Source organism: Molothrus ater, chromosome 8 (assembly GCF_012460135.2).
Source record: "Molothrus ater isolate BHLD 08-10-18 breed brown headed cowbird chromosome 8, BPBGC_Mater_1.1, whole genome shotgun sequence".
NCBI classification, from domain to species: domain Eukaryota; kingdom Metazoa; phylum Chordata; class Aves; order Passeriformes; family Icteridae; genus Molothrus; species Molothrus ater.
The window spans coordinates 30,394,305-30,412,462 of NC_050485.2; the positions used below are offsets into that span (position 1 = coordinate 30,394,305).

The following is an 18,158-nucleotide window of genomic DNA, read 5'->3' on the forward strand; positions in this document are numbered from 1 at the left end:
TATGTCTTCTGACAATATCAACTGGAAAACTTTTCAAGAAGAATGGGTCTGGTTTTATTTTGGTTTTCTTTTTCCTAATTAAAGCTGAGCATTTAAACTGCCTGTGATAATTCCTTTTCCCAGTTGCACATGTGGAGTGTCTCAACACGACTGTAAAAGTCATGCTAATTTATGTGAGGGCAAAGTGAATCTTTAAGCTGGAAAAGCTTTCCCTATTTTTGTTTGCAAAATGCTTTTATGTCTTTTAAGTAGAGGGCACTGCTGAAAAGCCAAGGTTTGTGTTGGTTTTATTATTTTTATTTATGTACTTTGAAAGCAACTCAGAAATCTTTTACTTGATAATCTGAAGCCAAGGCAGCAAAGTGCAAATGACTTTGTCATCTACTAATGTGGAAAATGTGAAACAAAATAGGTGTACCTTCTACTGGTTTTTTTTTCCCTCCCTCCATATTTGTTTTTCTGCCTCTGGGAGATAAACATTTATTTTTTAATAATTTAGAACATTGCCTTTTTAGGCATAAAATACAAATAATTAATTTTAATTTTACTCTCACTGTAAGCACTCTTCCACATCTCCCATGGTATACTCCCATGAAAAACTTCCATACCAGGAAGCCTTGGAAAACAGCACTTACTCCAGAAATACTCTACACTTACAATTTTGTGCAGAAGGCACTCCTCAGTTCAGGTCCTTATCTCTCCCTCTCACAAGGGGCTTGTTGAAAGGCTTGCTGGAATTTGTGGTTCCCCATAAAATCAGCTGGAGTTGTGGGTGCTGGTCCTGAGGCTGTTGGGGTTGAGAACTAGTTCTGCTCTTGTGACAGGTTTTAGGGCAATCAGAGCCTGCATTTCAAGAGGACTAACTATAGAAAAGCATAGAAAATTACTGAAGATCCTAGTAAGACTGAAAGTCTAGCTTTTACCTTGAAAAAAAAATCCCATATCTTCACACCTGTGGAGGCACTTGTATGTTTGCTGGAGACGGAGGGAGGTTGTTAAATCCAGTCACTCCATCAGAGGTGGAAAGCACAGCCAGGACAATCCTGCTTCCACCTGCTGCCCTGACACCTGTCCCCTGCTGCTGTTGGGGAGGCTGAGGGTGGCTCTGTGCTGTGCAAGGTGCAGGATTGTCCCCAGCACCTGGAGAACCTGTGCCAGGAGCCCTGGCCTGCCTGCCTCCTCTTGTTTCTGCATGTTTTTCCCAGAAGCACTGTTTTCAGCTGGGGTCCTGTGTGTGTTGTCATTTTAAAATGTGTTTTGGAATGTTAACTTCAGCCAGCTGAAATGATTTCCTTTTTGCCCCCTTGCTGAGAGGGTTTATAAATATCGAGTTACACAGGAAGCAAATTCTCCTGTTATCAGATTGTTCTGTAGTCACTTTTCTTTTCCTCAAAAGCATAATGGTGAACTTTATCAGTGCTCAGTCCTTTGTTTCCTATTAAACACGAGTGATTAAGATGCTGTTTGGCTCACTGGGAAGAGTTACTGACCTGTTTTGTCTGTAAATGTATCTTCAAATTAGGAGACACCTGAAACTGGTAGGAAGTGGGTATTAATTGGGTTCAAGTTCCACAAGCACAGATTGCAGTTTCCCAGTGGGATGTGGTAAATAGCCGTCACCAAGATAATATTAATTACATTATCTCCCAGAATGGTCCCAGGAGGTGCTAAAATAGCACATGGGCCACTTGGGCTTAGATGCTTAGACACAAAGATCAGTGTTTGCTGCTGTGCTGCTCAGCACAGTGCAGAGCGTGTGGCGTCACTGGGGCAGTTGGGTGAGATAAGGAGGCTGGGATTTTCTGCCCAGCTGCTTGGGGTTTTTCTCTCATGAGTTTGAAAATCAGAATATTATCTAAAGCAATAGCTATATTTCTTCTCTCTGCCCTGACACCCGACAAGGAATGATGATAGCAAGCCCTAAAAAAATGAGTTTCATAAAACACCTGGACAGAAAGTGCTTCTTGCTGCAGAGATTGTGACTTCCTTGTAGATCTGCTCTAGGGTGACTCCAAGTGCCACACAGGCAGTACACAGACCTCATTTATCAGAATCACACTCCATGCAATTGAGTTTATACCCAGTCATGCCCCTGGCATTGCAGTGCTGTGCTCTGTACCACCAGCACTGTTACAGCTTGTGTGGCTGCACCCTGACCACTGCCCCTCCCAAAACTGCAGCTCACTGGCCTTTCAAAGGCCCCTCTCTTAGTTTCGCTCAGCTGGAAGGACAGGGGCCATGGGGCATGCAAGGGGAGCTGTCTGTCTGGTGCCCATGTGAAGGTCAGACCATCCTCACACTGGAAATGCTGAGCCAGATGCCTCCCTTAGCCCTTGAGGAGCATGTTAAGTCTTTTTAGTCTTTGAGGACCCAGCAGCCTTCCTCCCCCAGGTACTGATTAGGGGCAGCAGCAGGAAGCAAACAAATACACTGTTCAGTGATGTCTTGTCATGAACTTCTGCATTGGTAATTGAAGTTCAGCAAGCTGGGTTCATGTGGGATGGAAGCCTGGCCTTGGAGAGGAATGAACTCTGACCTGATAGTCAGACTCTTCTGTCTGGGCTAGAAAAACATGGACCTGGTGGTTTGTTAGGGCCATGCTAGCAGACACTTAAAGACAGTGATGCTAAAGGCACCATTATAATTAGCTCAGCCAGAGACTGAGCACATAGATTGACTTAAAAAACAGTGTGGCTGTCTGCAGTCATCATGACCTCTGTAGAAAACACTGCTGAAAGAATACTTAGACTTTAGTCACCTAATTCAGGGTTAGACATCCTTGTTAACAGTGTTATACATTACCACTGTTAATTAAAGGTATCAACATGTCTCCTAATGAGGGGGATTGCTTGCCACGTAAGAAGTCACATTATGCTTCTCAAAAACTGACTGGTAGGTTGACACTGTGTTTTTTAATATTCAGAAAGTGCCTGTTCCTTGTTTGTGAAGCTTAAATTAAACACCAGAGAGGGGTTCACGTGTATTCAGATGAAGGGGAAAGATGTGCCCTACAGTTTCTTTCACAACAGCTCAAAGCTAACATAACCACCTTAAAACAAAGGGAAGCTTTCATCCTTCTTCTTACAGCTACACATGAAAATCTGAATTGCAATGAGATTGAGCAACTGGAAGAAAATAAATAAGTAGACCTCATCCTTCTCTGTGGAAGTTGTTTCAATAGAAAAGTATTAGGCAGCTTCAGAAAATGTCACTAACTGGGTGAAAGTGGTCCCCATGTACTTCCCAGTTTCCTTACTCCTCCCATGATGACAATTTCCACCAAGAGATGCATTGTTGAACCAGGGTTGTGCAGGACAATGAAAGAGGGACATTTTCTGGAGAGGGAAGATGTACAGATTTCTTTTGCATTTTTTAATATATTCTGGTAATTTTTTTTCCTGTTGCTCCCTATTTTTCTTCAAAATGAGAGGAAACAAGCACAGGCTGATTTTAATGGTGCAATTCACACTCCTCTAATTGTAATTTTTTTTTTTTTTAATGCTTGCATATTCAAAGCTCTAGATCTGACTTTTTTATTAAACACAAGCAAACCATGTTTCTCTCCAGAGTGAGCAGGGTAATCTGTGTCTGGGCCCAGAAGGTTCTGGTTTGTGCTGGAGTCAGCAGCAGTTCCCTACAGTGACTTCGTTTGACCTGCGCTGCTCTGACAGGCTGGGGCTGGCAACAATCTCAGCCTCAGCCTTCAAAACATTCCTTTGTAGCCAAGTGTGCTTCTGCTTTCTCTGAAATATCTGGTGTCAGTTTTAACAAGAGGGGAACCAGACGTTCGTCACCATTAATTCACTGGACAATTAAGCCGCTGATCTCTGACCTCCTGCCATTATTGCCTTTCAAAGCCAGGGTAAAGACCCCACAGATATCTGTTCTCTGTCATTCCCTGAGAGCTGTCCTGGTATTTTATTTACTCTGAGGCTTAGCTCTTGCCCACCACCAGCCAAATGTGTATGCTTTGTAATAAAAATTGCTAATAAGCTGTCCCAGGCAGTGACATTAATCTCTGAGTGACGATAACAGCAAGCAAAGGGAGCAGCTGGCTGTCAGGAAAGCATGTGAGTGGGAATCATACATTTATTTAGATTTATGTACATATTAGAAGTGCCCATCCCTGGCTGCAGCTGCTTTTGGTGCTTTGGGCTACCTTGGGCACCCAGACCAGAGGCAGGGGCTTTCCACTGGGAGGTGTGGGATTGCTGCATGGTGCTGTTTATTCTTCTTTCTGCATCTTCCAGGCTATGACAGTACTTGGCTTCTGCTCTCTCCTGGAGTCCCTGGTGGTAGGATCTTTGCTGCTCTCAGGGGGGCTGATAGCCCAGATCAATACCTTGTTTTAGTTCTGGCCCCAGGGCTGCGGTGAGAGCCAGTGGAAGTGCAGGACTGTCTGAGCCATGAGGAAATAGTTAATCCCTGCCTGGCACAGAGCTCTGGTTTGTGTTTATGAAGACAGCCGGGTGGGTGGGTGGGTGGGAGAGGCAGCCAAGCTGGGCCAGCTGCTTGCATCATCTGACGCTTACACCATGCAACCTTCAAGCCTCATTTTTCACTCACTGCTTTTGAAGCACTTCATTAGCTAATCAGAGGCACCCTCTGCCTTTGCTCTGCAAGTTCCCTTGTTTTTTGTCTTCTACCTCCTGATTTTTTTCTTTTTTTTTTTTTTTTTAGTTCTGCTTTTTGTGTTGAGTCCTTCAACTGGTAGCTATAGTAACACCCCTGAGTGAGTGACTGTAGTACACTTCTGCAGCCCACTCCCCTCAGCAAAGCTGTGCCAGGCTGTCACACACCTGCAATGCCTTGGCACCCCCTCCTGTAGGGTTTTCTCCAGACAACAGGGACAGTCTTAGCTTGGAAGCCAGCTCCATCCTGCTCTCTATTTGCAGCTGCAGCCCACAGTATATTGTGGCAGAAGGAATGAGTCACTGGCAGAGCAATCTGTTGCATCAGATAATCACAGATTACCTCCATTAACCCAAATCCCTTCTGTAACCTTTTACAATAATGATCCCCAAAGCTGACGCAGACAATACTGTTACCATCACATCTTGGGCTGTCAGTGCTTTTTAAAGAGGATGTTTTCTGTGGTTTCAGGGGGGATCTAGCAGCACCATCCACAGAAAGCACCTGTTGGTACCTTGTTGCTGGACAAGATGATGGGGCCAAGGCCAGGATTTGTAGCTAAGGGAGGGGGAAGTCTTCCCTAAAGCTGGCTGTGTCCTTTTGCATCAGTGCTGTGCACCCTCTTAAGGCTTTCCCTGGTATCCACACAGAATTCTCTTCCTCCAGATCAATGTTTGTGCCCACATCTTTTCCCCTCTCCCAGTCAGTCACTGCTGCTGGCAAATGCTTGTTGTAACCAGGCATTTCAGGGGGTTTCACCCCCTCTCCACATTGCCCCCGTGGTGTGTTTGAAGGCTCCTCATATATCTAGGGTTTAATTTATGTTTTATGAATATGTCTGAGAAATTACTGTGTTGCTTGACCATGGAGAGCAAGGAAAATGGTAGTTATCTGCTTTTGTGATGAAGAAAAATGTGTCTGATCCTGATCCCAAATAGAACATGACCTAGTGTGAGACATGTTGTGATGCTGCACTTTCCTTCCTGGCTGACTCTGGAAGCAAAAAGTGTCACAGAAGGGAAATTCCCCTAAAAAAATCCTGGCAGTACAGCCCATACACATGTACTAAGGAGGTTCCCAGCCTAATTTTCACAATTTTTTAACGTGTGGATTTCTGGGTTCTTGTCAGAACATCTCAAAGCTTTGCCAATTCTACCAATTTGGTGGAACTGATTAATCAGCCAGGCCTAATAAAACAAGCTATTGTTTTAGTCTCAAGCAATTAATTTTTCATGATGTCTGCAAAAATTCTTTTCTTTAGTCTTGTTGGTAAGTTTATTTAGGTGAGGGTAAAAAACCAGAATAGAACATAATTCTCAGAGCCTGGCTATAGACTGCTGATAGGAACACTTGAATTCTCACCTCCCCTCCAGCTGGATCTCCTCCCCACAGTTCAGAAATACTCCTTATGAGACTCAAATGTCAGGAACACAGAGGCTAAGTTATTTTTTTAGATGCTGCAGAACTATTTGCAGGAGAAAAAGCCCACACAGCTCTTTGACAGGGACACACAGAACCCACATAGTTTCCTGCTCAGGGCTGGGTTTTTGCAAGTTCTCCCCTGTGGAACTGGCATCCTATTTTTCAGGAGAGCTGAACCCCATGTATTTACCTGTACCAGGGTCAGGTTTCCTTGCAATCCTCCTGCCTGTCTCATGTTGCACATTGTGCTGTTGTGTTGCTAAACATCAGAACTGCACATTATGGATCAGCAAATCAGCAGAGCTTTTTAGGTTTCTCCTCACTTATTTCAGTGTCTAACTAGGATCCAGGAGTCCCTGTCAGGTATTTTGGGTTTAGGAGCCAGCCCTGAGAGCCTTTGGGCTGTTTGAGGATCACTACACATCCTCTTGGGCAGTGTCCATGGGCAATGCATGGGCTGTATGTGGGTGATGAGATCACAGACTCACAGAATATCCTGAATTACAAGGCACCCACAAAGATCATCATCCTGACCATGCACAGGACCACCCCAAGCTGCATTTGCAGGTTTGGGTTTGGAGGCATTGGTTGGTAGCTTGCATGCATGTATAGCTAAACAGGGTAATAAATATATAGAACAGGTCATAAGTTTAAAAGCCATTGCTTAAAGAGGAGTTCCTTCCTGGAAAGATGTTATCAAGCCCTATTCAAGCAGGATTTCTGGAGCAGGGGTTTGCATTCTTCCTTTGGAAGAATGGGAAGGAGGTCTCTTACAGTCAGTGCAACTCACAGCTGCGCAAATTAACTCGAGGGAGTTGGTAAGAAATGTGGGAATTTAGAGTCACTCAAACATTCAGCTATGGGGAGACCACGTTCCTTGTTTAATTCTTGTGTACTTCAGAGCATGTGACAGTTGAGAACATTTCTGACAAAAGAATCTTCCTTTCAGAGAATGAAGTTTTGTCAAAAATTAAAGGGTTTGCAGGAAAGTGTCTGCTTAAAAGAAAAGATGATTTGCTTTCTCTACCTTCTTATTGACAATATAGAAACATCATCTTAACAAAGTAAAGAATGTCAATTTACCATACCCATTTTGTTCCAGTGATATCTTAGCACTCTTTGATATGTTCTATGATAATGTTTTGACGTTAGAGAACTGAGATGACTCAAATGTTATCACAGTGAAATGGTTTCATGTCTTTACATCAGAATTTTGTAGAACTTTGAAATACAGTCTCAGCTGCAGTTTGGAGGAAAGGTCCACTGAAAGATTTAATATTTTCAGCAGGGTGATAACCTTGAATCTCAACAACTCTGTTCAAAAGCTTGGTCTCCCATAGTAATCATTGATATGGAGGTGTTACAATTTTTTTTTTATGGTATCCACACTATTGATGAAGAAAACCTCTCAACAGTCCCCAGACAGTCCCCCAGATATGTTGAATCAGCCAGGACATGGTAGTGCATTCTAAACCCAACAAAAACGCCTGGGTTTGTGCCAGTAGCCTTGTTTACTTTGAGGTCAAGAATAGGAAATTGAAATTTTGGGCTCTTCTCAATTTCACTGTTTTAGATTATAGCTGGCTTTATTTTTGTAAGATTTAATGTTTGTTTGTTTGTTTTTTAATAGATTGTAAATCTTCCATAGGCTTTGTATCTTTTGGATGATTTTTATTCGTGGCATAAAAGCCGACATTCTCTTTCTGCTCATTATTCAGCTGCAGATAAACATGATGCAGTTAAATACAAGGTACAAAAGAGAGAGAGATACCGTAATAGACAAACTATAGGTGTTTATGTTGGGGGAAATTAAACTGCATCCAGGGAAATTTGTGACCAGGCAACTCTCTGTTAGCATAGCAGTGAAATGTAAACCCAGTATATGTGAACTGACCCACAAAACCCAAAGAAAACTTGTTCAAATAATCTCAAAAGATGCATTAAAAATATCCAGTGGAGGATGTAGGCAGAGTTGTGTGGAGAATGCCACAAACTGGGATGCCTACTTAAGACTTAGAGAAGAAATTAAAGGCTTGATTTTTAAGTTTAATTAAGTCCTTTCAGTGTGCTCTGACCAGGCATGCAGGTAGCTTGTGCAAAGACTCCTTTATATTCCTAGGGTAGTAACAAAATGGCCTTGACATATGATAGTAAAACCCTGAGGATCAGTCTTCAAAGACTAATCCCTTAGCTTTCTCTGTCCCTTCAGGGCAGTAGATGTTACTAAAGCATATAATTATTATTATTATAATTAACATTAAAAATGTGTTGTTAAAGTCATGTTTCATCCTTTTATCAGTATTTGCAGTATTACCTGACCCCTTCTTTAAATCATAGGCAGATATTCCTGCAGTAAGTGTTTATCAACACTGACTTCTGTAAGCCAAGGTTAATGGTACTTTAGATGCCAGTTGTGTACAAAATATTTTGCCCTCAGATTGCAAAGCCAGCCTGACTCTTGCATGTTCTCCCTCTGGAACTGGCATCATATTTTTGCTTGTGCTTTTGCTTGTGAAATTCCCATCAATGTGGTTCTGGAGGCTTACACAGAAACACATCTGCTCTTCATTCCCAAAAAGCAGTGAGGTGTTTGACACAGTGGTTGTCAGGCTTAGGTATTTGTAGCAGCATTTTGAGCAAATGTGCTGTGGCAGCAGGGGAGATGGGCACAAAACCCTTATCATGGTCTGTGACTCTCCAGAGCCACGCTCATCAAAAAAGGCTGTGGGAGACAAAACCAGATTAGCGTCGATAAGAGGGGCTGTGTAACAGGATTCTCTTCTGAGGGCCTGCAGTGGACTTTTTATTGTATCTGATAAAAGAGACTGGTTTGCAGAGGCACTGCACCCCACGGTGGACACCCACCTGCTCTTGGGAATCCAGCCCTCGTACTCATGGCATTTTCCTTGGGCTGACGGGAGGGGATTCATAAAGAGGCTCCTGGCAGTCTGTGTAAGTGCTCGTTTTAAGCACAGGTTAAATCAGGAGTATCATCTAAGGTCTTTTCGGAATAAACCAGGATTCCTGAGGTTTTTTTCCCAGAGGAGAGAGGCAGGATGAAGGGCAGAGAGCAAGCAGTCTTTTATTCTTTAAAAACAAGCCGGTTTTATTTGCTAGTACAGCTGAGCGTAGGTGGAACTAATAGGAAAGAAGAATAGTGAACCTGGGAGAACTTCCACATGAAACAGGTCTAATAAGGGTGAAACTGTTTGCCTCAGAGGCTCAATGTATTAGACATGAAAAAATCCTAGGGGAAAATGATGGGCTGGTAAGTTTTATTCATGCTGTCTCATTAGGACAAGGTGCTCTAGGAAAGCAAGATTAAAATTAGTATTCTTTTCCTTCACAAATACACAGTTAATCTTTGGTATTCACACCCACATGAGACATGAGGGCATTCAACAGAGCAGGGCGTTCACCAGGATCATAAGAACAGCCTGATTCTAAGTAGCACAGATGCTAAAAAAGGAGAAGAAATTGATTGGAAGCCATACACCTTCATGTTTTGTTAGCCATATCTAACAGAATATGGAACAAATTTAATGTTTTTCAAATACTTCAGAAACAGCTTTTCAAGATCTTCCTCTGAAGCTGCCTGCAGTCCATCCTGTATTGGCCAGACCTTACTCTAATATGGCAATTCCATATAGAACACATAGCTTCAAACACCTCCCTGGGACAGAGCAGAAAGGGTGGCAAGTGGAAGAAGAGAAGAAATGCAAACATCTTGTGAGTGGAAATAGGACACTAACCATGATTTTTCTGATTAATATTTTTGGAGTTTGTTTCACTGCTTTCACTGTGTAATCAAGGCCTTGCATTCTGAGGCTACAGAGCTCTCTACTGTTGTTGGGGAGGCCCTGGGTGACAACCCAGCTACTGTTGTGAAGTGGAAGATGGAAGCTGTAGTCATCCTCCAATGATCTGTATCAGCTAGATTGCAGTTAATATAACTGCAATAAATACTTGGCAGTCTTGGATTAGCCAGGCCTGGCAGCATGGGATGTGTTGCTGTCTTATCAACTTGGCCAAGAGCAGAGCAGCAGTAGGAAGCCAGATTATCCATCCTTAAAATCCACCTTGCATGGTGGCATGAGGCACAAATGGATATGCTATGGGTGTGGTGCTGGAATAAATTCATCCAACAATATGTTTTACTCTGTGTTGTAAATAATTTTCAATCATCTGAGCAAGAGCGTGGATTGGTGCTGTCTTTAGCAGAATTAACAGGCTCAAAGCCTTGGCTTCTTCAGCATCATCTTCTTCTGTCCTCTGTCTCTGATTTCCCATTTAATTTTGACTTAATATCTCACTGGCTTAATAATATGCAGGTGTTTTCCTGTCTGCTCTTGGTGTTAGGAGAGTAAGTATATACTGAATAATGGAGAGGGAAAAAAGGTAGGCACTTTAGACTAAGGGTAACTCCTGCTGGCAGATGTTTTACATGTGTGCCTCTGGTTATGTCTCTCTCCTCACAAGCAAAGATCAGAGCTAGATTTGCCATGCAGCATCACAAGATGATGTGAAAAATGCCATGTATTTTTCAGTAGATAGGATGTAGAGCAAATGCTTTTGTTTCCTACAGGACTGGTTGACATGTTAGAGAATTAGCTTCAACCCTCAGTTTGCAAATGCTGAATTGTTGAGCGCAGGCAAGGCAGCAGGGCTGCTGGCAGCTCACCTTTGGTTGTCAGCAGCAAAGCAAAATTTTAAAGCAGTCAGACCCTCCAACACCACATGATGGAACTTGGATTTTAAACATGGCATGTCTGTCAAGTCCTGCCCTGAGAGCTGCCTTGAAGAGTGCAAATCCTCCTGTATGGAATAGAGGGTGCAAAGGCAGCAGTCGAGGCAACGTGTGAAAAGCTTCCCTCTGCAACCTGCACCATGACCTGCTCAGAGAGACCTCCCCTTTTTGCTTTTAGCTCTGCCAGACAATTTACTGTGTGTCTCAGCTGTCTCACTCCATTATGTCCTTCAAACCCCCCCAGAGTTAACGTTTGGAGGCAGCAAACACTGCTGGCTCCACAAGAAGAGCTGGGAGCGGAAAGGTCAGGTCGATTAAAGCACTTGATCAGAATCTTTAACATAAAGACGTCACAAGCAAAGCAGGAACGCTGCTTCACGCTCAGCTAAGAGCAAATGATTCATCAGGCAAGGCTGCTTATTTTTGGAGGATAGCCACAAAAGAGAGGGGAACATGCTGGCTGTATCGATCACGGTGGTAACGGGGGGCTGCAGAGCCCTTCCCTCGTTTTGATGGGAATTTAATGTCAGGAATACATCATCCCATGTAAATACATCAATACATATTTTACATTGAATGGATTTTAAAGATGTTCTGGCCCAGCTTAGCAGGATCACATCACCTCTGCACAAATCTCAGAGCTGCCATTTAGAGCAAAGGGCTATTCTGCAGTATTCTCTGTTGCTTGATGCCACTAAAGATGGAGCCTTTTTGGGAGGACTTCTGTAAAGGTGGCTGGAGAAGCAGGTGTGCTCTGGAATCTCTAGTGCCTTCAGGGCAGACCTTCAGTGGGTGAAGATGTACCAGTGTTGAGCAGATTAGCCTGAAGGATGGTTTCATCTGGCTGACCTCCATTGCCTCCTATGTCCAAAAGTGTTTGAGAATACATCCATTGAGCTGAGAGCTCCTGCTTGCCCCAAGCAGCATCTCTGTCTGACCCTTGGCAAGGGCAGAGGTGCTGCAGTGGCAGCAGCCAGAAATGAGGGTGACAGAAATGAGGTTTAGGTTTGGTATCAGGAAAAGGTTTTTCACCCAGAGGGTGGCTGAGCACTGGAACAGGCTCCCCGGGAAGGGCTCACAGCACCAAACCTGTCTGAGTTCAAAAACATTTGGACTGCACTCTCTGGCACAGGTGTTTCTTGAGGTGTCCTGTGCAGGGCCAGGAGCTCAACTCAGCGATCTTCACGGGTCCTTTCCAACTCAGTGTATAGTAGGATTCTGTGATTCTAAGATAAATGAGCATGAGGAAAAACACAAAGAGAAGAAAAGTTCAGGGGAAAATGGTTCAGGAAGAAAATGCAGCCATAGAGAATGACTGGATGAGAGAAGGAAGCAGGAATTCCTGGTGGAAGGATCATTTTGCCAGAGGAGTATGTGAAGGGAGGGTGCAGGGAGAGAAGTGTAGGTACAGTGTGATGAGTCAAGAGGGCAGGAGCACAAAGGGAAATGCCCCTGGAAGAGAAGGAAAAGAGGAGCAAGTGGAGGTGGCAGCCTGGCATGCAGGAGCCACTGTGCAGGATGGCAGGAGTGGGCTTTTGGGGACATGAACACCAGTGAAGACCCTTAGAGTTGCTGAATCCAACCCCTTGTGGCCACTGGCAGCCAGAGCAGAGCCATCTGGGAGCAGATGTGCTCCAGAAGTTGGTGAACAGATGATCACAGTGCTCACCCCAGCCCACAAAATGCTTAACAGCACTTTGTAGCTCACCTAAGGCCCTCAGCATGCAAGACCAAGAGAGCAGGACAAGCTCTCTGATGCTGTGGGCAGAGGGATGGGGGAGGAAATTACCTCAGCAGCAGTGGTTGAGATGCACTGGTGGGGAGGTTGAAGCAGAATTCATTACAGACCCAAGGGGTATGTCTGTGTTGCAGAATACTGTGTGGTGGGGAGGCAGTCACAGCTCTCTGTGCTTTCCTGCAGTCTGATTCCTGGAAAGGATAGCAGGGCTGTGCTCCTGAAATTCCAAACAAGCTGGTTCCTGCAGGGCCAGTGCAGATATCTCAGCTCTACATTACCTACTGCAGAAATAACAATCAGCTCCTGTCAAGAAGTTTAAAATAATTCAAGGCAGACTCTATGATGGCAAAACCTTTGGCCATCAGAAGCAAAGGAATAAAAGGTGAGATTCAAAATAAGCTCTCCTGTGCCAAAGGTGACATTGTGTGATCAGAAATGACCCACAGAGAGCAATACTTGTGATTTTATTCTGAGGCTCCTGTTTTCTCTCTGGTGGTCTGCTACTTCTTGAGTCAGTGCTCTCCTAATTTAGCCTGTAATGTCATGCAGGACCCAAGACACTCAGTCTGCAATTGTGACTCTACCAACCCCTCTACAGAATTAGCTCTGAATTAGTCATTCAGCATGCCAGTGCATGCAAAATAGACTCAAGTGGATCAGATTTTGTGTACAGGGACTGAATTGCAGTAAATACAGGGACTCAGAGAATCCCAGTCTGCATCTGGGCTCTCGTGTCCAGAGGGATTCTCCTCCTCCATTGGCTGCACAGCCTCTCCAAGCAGAAGAGAAAGAAGGACCAATGAGTGATACTTTCCTCATGAAACCATTAATTTTATCCTTCAGTTGTCCTGTGGAAGCAGCAGTGGCCAGAGTGTGTAAGAGCAGCAGTAGTTCCATGTTGGCAGGATATGCAATGTGAGGGTGGGAGGGGATGGCAGGAATTGAATTTGGATCTTCCTTTCAGCACTTTTTTGGGATAGAATCAGGGCTTGTCCCAAAACCAGAAGGGGGATATCTGTGTTGAAAAGGTGTGAGCTGTAATTTTACAGATTGTTTCCCTTGGTTGGGGAAGTGGTGATGCTGGAGGTAGCACTGTCATCTCAGCTGGACCTGGTGGGCAGCAAGTCCACTAACTTTAGTGAGCTGATCTTCTGGCAGATGCCACCTCCTTGGTCTGTTTTGAGTTCAAACAAGTAGAGATGTGATCTGTATCATAGAATCATAAAATGCTTTGGCTTAGAAGGGACCTTAAAGGTCATCTAGCTGCAAACCCCCTGCCATGAGCAGGGATCTCTTTTGCTAGGCCAGATTGCTCAGAGCCCCATTCAACCTTTCCTTGAACACTTCCAGGGATCTGCTTGTACATCAACCCACAGTGTCTCAGCTTTAATTATTAATGGTATCCATAAGAATTGTGACTGGGCAGGTGGAACTGTGTCCCCAGAGCAATCTAATCCTGGTATTTCTCTCTCTGCAGGGGGTGGAGGGAAACGCAAAGGCAAAAGCAAAAAGTGGAAGGAAATCCTGAAATTCCCTCACATTAGCCAGTGTGAAGATCTCCGAAGAACAATAGGTAAGAGCTTTTCCCTTCTTTGGAAGCACAGCATAAATAAAACATTCTCTCAGAACTGGCTCATTAGAATGACATTAAAGGTACTCATCATTACAGGGAGTCAGTTTACAGGTGGGCATGCCATGCACGTTCCTCCCGTGGTGCTGCCATGCAAAAAATGCTGATTTTCTGTTCCTGAAAGGGGTTGTGGACCAGGCAGGAGAGGCTGGAATGCTGCACTGGCAGGGCAGGGCATGGGGCTGGCAGCATCCAGGCCCTTTGTGTTCCATACACAGGTTCCAGGACCCAAAGGGGTTTCAGAGCTGGACAACACCTGGCATGTGGGACAGGGGCTTTCACTCTGTCCCTGCCAGTGTGGCTGTAAAAACACATCCAGAAAGGAATCCCCTCATCACATCCTGCATTCCCTTCTGGTAAGTATCTCCTTATCTGGGAGGAAATGAGCATTGCTGACTGTAAGTTAGTGTTAATTATAGTGTGGATATGATGTTTGAAGCAGCAGCCAGGCTTCTGCCAGGCAGGTTTGCTCAGCAGCACCATCCCCTATTCAACTTAATGGAGCTTTTTTACAGGACATGTAAAAAACTTGTTTTAACTTAATTTGTTTTATTCATGTGGGCCAAATGCTGCAGATTTGGCAGGGAGTTTGCAGTGTCCATTTTCATAGCACTGCATTTCTCCTGCTCATACATGCCAAATTTCAGCATTCCTTTGACTGCTGCCTTGGCAGACAGGGCCAGTAGCTATCTCCTTCTGCATTCTCCCCTGGAAAGCCCAGGATTACTGGTCTCACCACAAGAGGTTAACTTCAGCATTTGAGGCTTCTTTTCTCCTCTACACATAAAATCCAGCCACTGGCAAGAAATGAATGAAAGGCAAGAATCTGTAACAAGTGAGATAATGGGCAGCATAATTTGTCTAACTTGGGGTCTGAGTGACAGTGCCCTGGCACCATTTACATTAGAAATCCACAGCGTGTTTATGCAGAGGAAATATGTGGAATGTTTGGAAGACTCTTTTCATGGTCTCCTTCAGTAAAATTTTCTTCCTTTGCCTTCTGTTGTAGGTAAAAGGAGGTAAAGAAAAGAGGGGAGGCAGGAGAATAGAATGTAGGTTTTCCCCAGCTGACAAACACACAAAGTCTGACCAATTTCTGAAGGTACAGAACCTGCTGGAAGCAAACCTGACTCAATATATTGTAATTTCAAAGGGAATTCTCCCCACTGTTCTGTCATCCTTTGTTTCCAAAAGGGAAAATGGCTCCAGATAAAATGTTCTCTCTTGACAAAGGTGTACTATCCTAAAATGAGTAGTCTTTAAAAAATTAAGTCTGCCAATTATTTCTGTTTCTGAAATGTTATTTCTGGAGGTTTTTGTGTGTGTCAGCTTCACCCTAATGTAATTTGTTTTGCATTTTTTTGGTGAATGATTTGGTGATGTAACCAGGCAAGAGCCATTGTGGGATCTCTGGGCAGATTTGGTTTCAGTCACTGCAGTGATTACCTGTTAGCTGGGAATTCTAGCAACTGCCTTTTCCACAGTGGGAAATAAGCTCCAAATCCTGGTTCTGTAACTCAGATTTTTGTTGAGTTGAGCTGGATGTGATTACACAAAGGAATAAGACACTGCTGAGCCTGAATAATGTTATCTGTCCTTGCTGGCTCTGCCATTTTCAGTGAATCTCTGAAGTTGAAACACCCCAGATGAACAGTTGTCTGAACCTCTCCTGCCTCATACAGGGTGTCTCACACATCCTGGGTGGGTGGGTCTGTAGCATTAAGTCCTTTTCATGTCTGTGCTCAGGCTGGATCCATTGCAGATCCCTTGCACTGGGCTCTGTGCTCCCTGGACACCCAGGAACGAGCACTGGTCACTGCAGTCTGGCCTTAAATGGCTTCTTTTCCTGCCTCTGCTGAGGAAGAACCATTTCCCTGGCTTTAACCCTTCTTCATTTGTTATTTTCTGCAAGTTCTTTAAAAGGATCTCAGGATTTCAGACTAGTGTCTGCACAGGTACAGGGAATGTCCTGCAACATCTTTCCTGGCCCTTCAGCTGATCTGGGACTTGCAGGGGATTCAATGTCTTGGGGTGTCTGCACATCAGCCCCCACCACAGCAAATTCTTAAATTTCTAGTTCAGAAATAGGGAGCACAGAAAGGCTTTTTCCTCCAAGGCAGGTTGGATGGGGCTTTTAGTGGAAGGTCTTTTAGGGGGATTGGAGCTAGAAGATCTTTCCAACCTTCCAAACCATGGTTCTAAACTTTATACAAGGGAAAAGCTACAGCCAAATTCAATTTGTTTAGAGATCAGGACAAATACAGGCAGGTTCTGCTCATCACAGACCTCTTTGCTGCCTGTCCTCCTCCCAGCATTTTCCATCAGACAGAGTCCTTGCCACTTAGGTTAAAAAAAAATAATCACAGCAAGTCTTGGAGGGTTGGATGAGCTGGAGCACAAGGCTGTTGAGGTTTTGTTGTATTCCTCTCTTCTGGATGCTTCCCAAGAGCCTCCAGGGAAAGGCTGGAGGCAGGAATGGGATGGACTTTTTGATTTAGAGCAGTCATGGACTGCACAGCTTAGTTGAATGTAGCCATAAGCAATAGATGGAAAATGCTGCTGTTGAAGTTGTGGCAGTACAGCCTACATGTGTGTGTAGATGCCCACATTTTGGTGTAAAAACGTGTGTGCTTTTGCACCCCGCTAAGATGTACTGAAAAGAGTCTGTGTCTTAAAAAAAATACTGTAGTGTGAAAAGAAATCTGTGAAAAACAGGAAGGCTGAAATAAACCAAGGGTCTGCGACCTGTGTTGACACAATTATGAGTCAGTTCATACCTTTTGGTTACCTCTGTGTTTACAGGAGACTCTGTGTTTGACTATCCATCATCTGGTGTCTCACTGAAAGACTTGCTTAGTAAAGCCCTTTTTTCCCCTCCTTCTTGTGCACAGAAATAAAAATCAAAACACCCGAGAGAAACACTGCTTTTTGATAAATAAACAAACACTGGAAACGTCTTTATTAAAAGTGCCATTTAGCCAAGGAGCTATTTTTTTGGACTGGACTTAAAAGCAACTTCTTTTCTCCTTTCTTTTTTGTCCAAAGTACGCAACACCTTTTGCAGGGAAATTCAGTGGCCTTCATTGTGTGCTAATTAAATAAGCAAGGGAAGCAGGGATGCTGCACTTTACTGGGCTCTGAGAGAGGCTTGTATACTATGAATGGCTAATGCATGTTTCCATTTGCAGCCCTCTTCCTGGCTGTATTTAATTGTATTAAAACAGCCGGCCCTGTCCAGGTTGGAAGATTTCCATATTGGCACCAGAGGCCCAGTCAGTCAATAAAAACTGATTTTTGAGGCATAGCTACCATGACTCATGTGATGGATGCTGCTGTAGATGGGGTTCTGCTATCTTTAAAGCTCGCAGATGACAGCTTAGCAAAAGAGAGATGTTTCAAGGGAAGAGGAAAACATACCAAGGAACAGCTTTAAAAGTTCCTGCATTTGACATGACATGAAGAGATGCCAAAAGTTAGAGATATCCATTGGTTTAAAGGCCATCAGTTAAAAAAAAAAACATAAGAAAAAGTTGCAATTTGAAAGGCCAGAGTGTCATTTTGATGATAAAAGATTCTGGATGTCTGTAAATATTTCTGAATGACGCAAAAGGTTCTGTTGGTTAAAAGTGTGGAATTTTTATTTATTTTGCTCAGACCCATTCTGTGCTTTTTTCTTGCATAAAAAAACTGCCTGGGTGAAAGAGTTGATTATTCTGATCTTTGGCAAATTTTCATTCACAACTGTCCAAATGCTATATAATAAATCAAGACTTTTTTACCCCATAGATTGAACCTTGTGGGGAAACTGCCACAGAATGTGTCTGTGCTTGTTGCACAGAGTGATTTGCTGCATTATTGCAGACAACTTTTAACTCCTTTGGTAAAGCAGTTTCTGGTTGTGCATGATGCTCAGGTAGAAGAGAATGCTGAGGATTTCTCTTATTAAATATTTTTATTCGGTGAGATTTCACAGTCAGAAAGATCAACCC

At 43.8% G+C, this 18,158-nt stretch overlaps 1 protein-coding gene across 1 annotated transcript in view; it reads left to right on the forward strand.

Moving 5' to 3' along the window:
• Window positions 1-18,158, forward strand: part of GRK5 (G protein-coupled receptor kinase 5) — a 153,444-nt gene that overhangs the window by 47,446 nt on the left and 87,840 nt on the right. Inside the window, exon 2 of the mRNA XM_036385487.1 lies at window positions 14,017-14,112. Coding sequence (XP_036241380.1) covers window positions 14,017-14,112 — 96 coding nt within the window. The remainder of the gene's footprint in view (window positions 1-14,016; window positions 14,113-18,158) is intronic.